General features: G+C 28.5%; 1 protein-coding gene across 1 annotated transcript; it reads right to left on the bottom strand.

The window, feature by feature from the left end:
* Positions 1 to 1,378: 1,378 nt before the first annotated feature.
* On the bottom strand, positions 1,379 to 8,434 carry LOC122270458 (oplophorus-luciferin 2-monooxygenase non-catalytic subunit-like). The gene is made up of 4 exons (XM_043047829.2): positions 8,293 to 8,434; positions 5,437 to 6,056; positions 2,624 to 2,792; positions 1,379 to 1,600 (listed from the first exon to the last, which is right to left on the bottom strand). Exons 1-4 carry the CDS (start codon positions 8,354 to 8,356, stop codon positions 1,458 to 1,460), a joined length of 996 nt encoding a protein of 331 aa, XP_042903763.1. The 5' UTR covers positions 8,357 to 8,434; the 3' UTR covers positions 1,379 to 1,457.
* Positions 8,435 to 8,812: the final 378 nt, after the last annotated feature.

The following is an 8,812-nucleotide window of genomic DNA, read 5'->3' as shown; positions in this document are numbered from 1 at the left end:
AAAATAAATTTTAGGTATGAGTTTCTAACTAAACCCTTCAATGAGTGTGTGTTCTTCATCCATGAAGTATCCTAAGTATCCATGAAGTATTCAAGCAAAACAAATTTTGCTTTACATCTGTTTCAATAGCAAGCACAAAACTTACAACGTCTCCAAAAATTAAAATATTTTTCCTTCTCAGCGAAATTTTTAAATAATAATTTTTATAATAGACAAATGCATTTTTTTTAATGTAGAGTTATTTTTATAGATATTCATTTTTATATCTATATTTTTGTATTTTTTAATCGACAGATAAAGCTTAAAAATAAATTCTATGTATAAAATAGTTAAATACTTTATTTGTGTATGAGGAATTCTTCGACGGCTGTGACATACAAAATAACGCGTTTTGGAGAATCATTTATAGATTGGATAACTGTTGTGAGCGTCTAACACTTATTCATAACTGTTAGACACTCACAACAGTTATCAAAATATAGGTCTCGAAATCGTGGAACTTTATTCTACATGACGTCCCTCAATTACGGTGGATTGTTGCGGAAATATTTTACATTTACGTCTTTAACTAGCACCTTTTATGATAATAGAACTACGAAGAAAAAGCCAACGAAAACAAAAAGCGTTTTAATTTAATTTCTTTTTTAATATTAGAAATGATATTTCAAAGCTGTATTTATTTATTTTTTAATTTTACAAATGAGAATTTCAAACTTGAAATTGAATTATTTCCATTCTGCAGTTTATCTGTTTTAATGTGTGAATATTTAACTATATATTTCTCTTACGGCTTCTTACTTACTATGTAAAAATTTTACATGACTTCCAACTCACTATGTAAACAGTTTGTTATTCCATCTATCATTTACTGTGTAGATATTTTTTAGTAACTTCTTATTTACAATGTCAATATTTTGCTGCATCTTCCTACTTATTATGTAAACGTTTTTGTTACGGCTTCTTACTAATTATATAAATATTTTGTTGTGGCTTCGAATTTACTATATAAATAGTTTGTAGAGGTTCTATACATACTAAGTAGCGTTTTTGTTGCGGCTCTTCTCTGATTCTATAAATATTTTGCAGAGATTTCTTCTTTTTGTACTGAAATTGGGTTTTTATTTTCACATAATGTGAGTGCTGTCAAATTTCCTTTTAGAATATATTCAGCCAGGTAATACCCTCTTCAGCAACTCAACATTTAAATGTTTAATTTTAAGGCCATATTTCACTGATTAGCGCATTATTTTGTGAAACTTTCATTCGTATAATTTCTGTTGGCTTAAGGACTACGGTCTTAGAGATGAAATTTTTGGTAAGTTTGAAGAAAAATTAAAACATTAATACAAATTTCAGAAAGAAAACTTAACACAAAAAATTTCTGTTCCAAATTGGAAGCTGAAACATTTATTAAACTCTTTAAATCATATTAAAATGTTTTTCTTCTTTTTTTTCATTTAATTACACCCGATTTTTGATTTGGTCAGGTCGTGAATTGAAGTTCCATCTCTGCAGGTAAAACCAATCAGCTTTTGGGCTAGAACATCTTTATTAAGAGTAATCCATGTGTAGTCACATCCTTTGCAAGTCAAGGGGTTATCTAAAAATTACAAGATATAATTACAAAGAGCTTATATCCATTGATAAACGATCATAGAATATCATATTTATATGCTTTGTGTAACATTGTGATGGAATATGTTTAATTTTTCCGACTTTTCAACAATCATTTTATTAATTCTGTAGTGTAACGTCATGCATGAAATATTAAGATAGATAGAACCCCTATCAACCTCAGGGAGATTACGGAGATTGAAAATTAAATTATTACATTAAATATTTAAATTAGAAACTAAAAATACAGAAAAATTTTGCCAAATGACCGTAATCAGTTAAAAGTGAATTAGCTAAAAATGAAAGTAATGAAAAACAAGATTTAAAATAAATGGCAGCTAAAAGCGCCGGTGTAAATGTCAAGAATTAAAATGATGGTAATACTAAGGAAATTAAAAATGAAAATAAAATTACTAATCTAAAAGTCAATGAGAGCTAAAAATCCTGAATGTAAATGGCAAAAAGCAAAAGTTTGAATATAAGTCGATGAAGTCTAAAATCACACGTTGATAAAAGTGCAAAAAGTAGAAGAGGCTAAAAGTTGATCAGTATAAGGCCAAGATGACATGTTTTATTGTTGGTTTATGACTGGGGTCAGTTGATCTGGGGCTAAAATGTCCTTGAGGGTTTATTTTATTATTTGAATAACAATTTTTCTGCTCGTCAATATAGCGAAGAATTGGTGTTCCTCTTAATGAGATGTTGAATGTCCTGCTTAATGGGATGTTGAATGTCCTGTCTCACTCCACAGCAATTGAATTAAACTGATTTTCTGAAATATTTTTGCTGATAGGTCCCGAACATTCCGTGGCCAGTAAGCAGCTGGTTTAAGTAAAAATTGGCCTGCAGGCGCTTTATGTTAGGGTCTTTAAAGAATTTTTAAGATTATAGATATATTAAATGGAGTATATTAAACCTATTTCTATTTTTATGTAATATACTTAATAGAATTGTGTAGTAAAGAATATGGATTCCTTATGTCAGAAAATGATAAGCTATAAAAACTTACAAGAAACTTCAATAAATCCTCCTTGTTGGGCTGCTTTTGTAACTAAAGGTTGAAATACTGATTTTTTCAAAGTTTTCAGCTGGTTTTGAGAGACAAATACAGCATATGGATTTACTCCGTCAAAAGCTGTGTCGTCTATGTCTTCTATTTTATTGGCAGAAAGACTTAACTGAAACAAAAAATTAATCTGTTAAAAAAGTAACATGAAATACCGTAATTCAACATTTACATATTTCTTACGGCTTGTAGTTTGCAATAAGGAGGTATTTCTTTCGGAATTAAAAATGATAATAAAATGCAAATATTTTTTTTTTATTTCACAAATAAAAAAAAATATTTGCAGTATTACAGATATATACTTTCTAAGACCTAATTTTTACTGATTATGTATTTATAAATGCATAATTTTTAAGACACCAGTTACAGAATAAAGAAAAAACAAAGTGTTTTGGAAAGAACAAGACTTCCATCATCAGGCTCCTTAAATGGCAGTGAAAGAAAAATAATCAGTAGAAGAATGCAATGCAACAGTCAATTTTCCTCTCGTCATTTTTAACGATTCAGTAAAGTAAGGACCACTCTTTCAGTAAAACATAGTTTTTTAATTCTGTAAGCGGTGCTGTAAGAAATTTGATCTTGTCTTCTCGTCATTTTTAATGATCCAGTAAAGTAAGGACCACTCTTTTAATAACACATAGTTTTTTAATTCTGTTAACTGTGCCGTAAGAAATTTGATCTTGTCTTCTCGTCATTTTTAACGATTCCGTAAAGTAAGGACCACTACTCCAGTAATACATAGTTTTTTAATTCTGTAAGCGGTGCTGTTCGAAATTTAATCTTGCTCTCTCTTCATTTTTAATGATCCAGTAAAGTAAGGACCACTCTTTCAATAACACATAGTTTTTTAATTCTGTAAATTGTGCTGTAAGAAATTTGATCTTGCTCTCTCGTCATTTTTAACGATTCAGTAAAGTAAGGACCACTCTTTCAATAACTCATAGTTTTTAAATTCTGTAAATTGTGCTGTAAGAAATTTGATCTTGTCTTCTCGTTATTTTTTACGATTCAGTAAAGTAAGGGCCACTCTTTCAGTAACGCATAGTTTTTTAATTCTGTAAACTGTGCTGTCAGAAATTTGATCTTGTTCTGTCTTCATTTTTAACGATTCAGTAAAGTAAGGACCACAATTTCAGTAACACATAGTTTTTAAATTCTGTAAATTGTGCTGTAAGAAGTTTTATATTGTTACGAATTTGTAAATATGTGTATAATTTTGGAAATTTGGAAATACGCTTTTGTTATGAGGCTAAATATCTTAGACGGACCGTAACCACTCAGATTAATTAGAAAAGTTAAGAAAATCGTGTAATTCTAACGCAATTGAGGGAGAAAATAACGCCTGATGCATTTCTTATGGAAGACTGGGATTGGCGACATTTTTGCTGACTTGGCGGCACGCTGTAGTCATTTCGTTGATAAAAGATTTTTCTGGAAACTTGTATTTCATTCAGTGAGTTTCAAAGCGATATGACCAATATTTACGGAGTTATGCAAGAATCGTCTAGAATTATATCAAAGGATTCGTGGTTTTATTGTCAAGCCTATATCAATAAAATTGTGCCTCGTCTATTTGTGACTGTAATAATGTTCTAGCCTGAGTTTGATCATTGATCCATATGAGGTTAAAAAGCCTGTTCTACGCTGTTTTGGAGCTGTTATTGAGTGCTATAAATAGCTGCATCTTCTGAAAGTTTCTTCTAATAGATTTTTTCCGTCTTAATAACTGTTTCAGTCATCTCAAATAGAAACAAATCCCAGTACTTGTTACTATATTAATGAATTTCACACTAGTTTCGTACCTTTTTATAAAATTAAACTGCTAAGAAACCCAGACAAACCACAAATAGGTCAAAAGCAGTATAATTTTCCTATCCCTTAAACTTTATTTTATACGCTAAAATTTTTTAAAGGTTTACACCTATATTTCTCGATATACAGTTATTCAAGATTTTTTATTAATGTTTTTGGTTCTAAGAGAATTTTCACGTACACGTACAGAGCAATTTCTTGAAACGTCGCTTAGGGCAAAAAAGTCATTCAAGTTGTTACTGTTAACAGCAAAGGGAAATTATTAATAATAATTAAAATTATATAGTGTTATTTAGACTACTTACAACGATAACGGTATATATCTATCGATTCTCGAAAGTTTAATACAAATCCTGATTTAACTTTCATCTTGCTTTCGGCATTCATAGTTAGTTTTTTCTGTCGTGGGTTTACCCTTACTAGTAACAATTTTACCTTAGCCCCAGTTGGGCTCCAAATTGGCTCGAATTGGGTCCTACATTACCATCCACCGAGGAACCAATATTGGGATGTCTGTATTTTTAATATTGGTCCTATATAAGGCTAATATCGGACTATATACAGACAATATATGGCCTATATTGGCTGAATAAAGAATCTAAAATATCGAGTGAATCTGAAAGCTCTATGTAGGGCCGATATTGGTTGTATAGTGGCTGTAAAGTATCGGACAATTCTATGTAGGGCCAATATCGGAAAATAATGGCCCTTTGAACACTTATTGAATCAAGATTATACAATTGGTCCAACGAGGGCCTAAGTTATCTTGCTGCTAGGGCTGTAATCAGGTGTGACTGGTAAGACTAAAAACTTGGCAAATATAAAACTTTTCTTTTTTATCACTACTAAACACATATTTTATAAAACTCAACTATCATTTTTGAAAACCTGATGTTCACGATAAATGTAATAAAATTTTATTACGATTTAATGTATGAATTTACCTGTAATCCACTTCCGTGTTGTTTACTTGCCAAAGCATATGGACCAAGTGTCTTGATTTGGTTGTAGGATAATTCCAGTCTTCCCAAACTTGGCAAGTTGGCGAAAGCATTTTTTCCAATGTTTCTAATTTGGTTTTGGGCTAATACGATTGCCCACAAACTACGACTCTGGAAAGCGTTGTCTGGTATGGTATGAATCAAATTTCTTCCCATGTTCAACGTCGAAAGCGCTGTGAAGTCTTTGAGATCCGAGAAAGGAAAATCAACAATTTTGTTTCCAAATAAACTTAGGAGACTTAAGTAGTCCTTCGAAGCTCTGAAAGCGTTGAGATCTACTGTCTCGATCTGGTTGACTTCGACGTAAAACGTACGACTTTTGATCTTTCCAAACACATCCGCTGTTAGAGAAGTTAGGGGTGTTCCCTGTACCCAAACAGTTCTGGCTGCCCCATACTTGAAATTGGCACTAAATGCTTTCTTTAATTCTGCCAAAGATTTAACATTCATACAGTTGACTCCTTCCCCGTCGCAAGTGCATGGTGATAATTCTGCCGCTTTTGGGCAACTGTCATCGCCTAATGCCAAGCCAAGCAAGGCCACCAAGATTAAACAAGAAATACCTATTTAACAAATAGAAAAGAAATGTTAGGTTTGCCACGTTTTAAAGGAAAAGTTTGGAACACTATAAAGATAACTTTGAAAATTTTTACAAGAGAATACTTTTCTGTTGATACGACGATTTCCATAAAGGCCCGGTTGCAGAAACCCTTGCAGTTAAGTTTCATTTTTATTTTTAAAAACAAACAAAGAGGTGAAAATTGCTTTGACTCCTTTTTGATAATTTTAATTTAGGTGGAAAAATTTCGAAAAATATACGCTTTAAAAAAAGAATGATAACTTTTAAAATCTTTTAGTTATTTCTCCGTTTTAAAGCCCAGATAATTCTTTTCAGCAAGATTGGATATTCAGCTTAAAGTTATAGCTTTGTTTCAAGTGTAAGGCACTTCCACTGTGTCATTTTTGTTTAATTGTTAATATAATCAAAAATTTTTAAATAATCTTGTTAAGTAATAGAAAGCTAAGGATGATCCTTAGCATATTTTATCAAAACGTTGATGCTTGTTATAAATCCTTTTTGTGTACTTTCATAACTTTAGTAAAATTGAATGTCGTATACAAAATTAAAATGATAAATAAATTTTAAGATCCTTAAGGAAAAAATTTGAATAACTAAGCAATGACTGAACTAAAAATATAATTTTAAATTACGACAAGTATAAAAAAATCTTAGAAATGTGAAATAATAGTAAATTTCAGATTTTTAAAATACATAACAATAATAAGTTTTCAAAGTGTCATATAACTTTCATGATTGCATTGAAACTATCTCGAAATATGGCATTATATTTAAAACTTATTTGGATTAAGTCATTTTAAAAGATAGTTATCATTTATAACAGCAGAATTTACTTCTTTTAAATTTATAACTATTCTTATTTTATAGCATTTATTATCTATGCTTTTTAAAAATGAATAAAAAATGGCTGAATTTTACAGGTACAAAAAAAAAATTTTTTTGAAAATGTAAGAATATATTAAATAACTCATTCATAGATTTTATTTTTTTTAAATGCATTCAAGTTTTCAATATTTTATAAAACTTTTATAGATTCAACTACTTCTGAATATTGCTATAAATTTAAATTTATTTGAAATAAATCATTTGAGAAACTAGATGTCATTTATGACTACAGAATGCATTTGCTTTTAAAAATTTATGCATATTTCTTCTTTTCCAGAATTTAAAATTTGTGTTTTTAAAAATGATGAAACAAAATAGCTAAGTCATATAAGTACAAAGAAGAATAAATTTTGCTTACTTAAAAATATTTTAAACAACTCGCTCATAAATTTTTGATTTTTTTAAATAGATAAAAAAGTTAAGTTTTCTCTTTGCTACAAAACTTTTATAGAGTAAAATGAAACTAACTTGGAATACTGCATTAATTGTAAACTTTTTGAATTTAAAAAATTAGAAATGTAGATATTATTTATTACCACTGAATGGTATTTTTTTCCATTTAATTAATTTTTTTCAATAAATAATAATTATGCTTTTTAAAAATGAGGAAAAGATAGCTAAATTAGATAAGTACAAGGAAGAATTTTTCGCATACGTAACAATATTTCAAGCTACTCATCCATAAATTTTTGATTTTTAAAATAAATAAAAATGATAGTTGCTTTAATGTGCTACAAAACTTTTATAGCTTGAAATGAAACCAACTCTGAATGTTGCATTAATTTTAAATTTATTTGAATTGCCTAAATTGATAACATAGTTATTATTTATAACTGTAGTAGGTAATTGTTTAGATTAAAATAAAAATTTAAGGCATCGTAGAGCTGTTTAAAGCAATTTCTTACGTTTATATTTTTTCCGGTATCTAATAATTATGCTTTTAAAAAATTAAAAATAAAATTGCTATATTAATTAAGTACAAAAGAAAAGTTTTTGCGTACGTAACAATATTTCAAACAACTCAACTATAAATGTTTGATTTTTAAAATACATAAAAATTATAAATTTTCAATATTTTTCAAAACTTACATAAATTGAAGTAAAAATTATGTGAGTATTGCATTAATTTAAAACATTATTTGATTAAAAATATTGAAAATATCGTAGAACTGTAGAATACAATTTTTTAAATTTATAATTTTTTCGGTTCCGACATTTAATTCTTATGTTTATTTTAAAAAATAAACTAATTTAAAAATAAATTAGTTAAATTAGATATGTAAAAAAAATATTTTTAGCATACTAAGCAATATTTTAATTTTACAGTTACTTACCCATAACTTCAGTTGCAAGTTTGGTCAACTGAAACGAAGCCAGTGGATTTTTTAAATAGAGCATATAACTTATAGCACTGGGAAGAAAAGATTAAGTTGAGAATGATACCACATGGTTTTGGGAAATCTGGCAGAAAATTCACGATAATGTATGTTTTTAAAATACGATTTTGTGGTTTAACTGTTGGTTTGAATATAATCTTAAGACTTTAAAACGTGATAAATTACTTTAAAATAACTTTCTTAGGTCGGCATCTTAACATTTGCTCTTATCTAAGCTAAGTTTATGGAGAAAAAATTTATTCATGTTCTGAGTTCAGAAATTTAAAAATAATTTTTATTAATCTAAATGTTTTACTCGCGCAGATTTAATTCTACTAAAATTTTAAAATTCTAATTGCAAAGGTAAAAATAAAAATGTTCTCTGAATTAAAACAATTTTCCTTTTAGCTCAATAATTTTTCGAAACAATTAATATATATATTCGAAGCTTAAAAAGGTTTTTAAGTTGTAAAACATA

This window comes from Parasteatoda tepidariorum, chromosome 4 (assembly GCF_043381705.1).
Source record: "Parasteatoda tepidariorum isolate YZ-2023 chromosome 4, CAS_Ptep_4.0, whole genome shotgun sequence".
Taxonomy (NCBI): Eukaryota; Metazoa; Arthropoda; class Arachnida; order Araneae; family Theridiidae; genus Parasteatoda; species Parasteatoda tepidariorum.
This window is presented reverse-complemented; position numbering and strand designations above follow the sequence as displayed.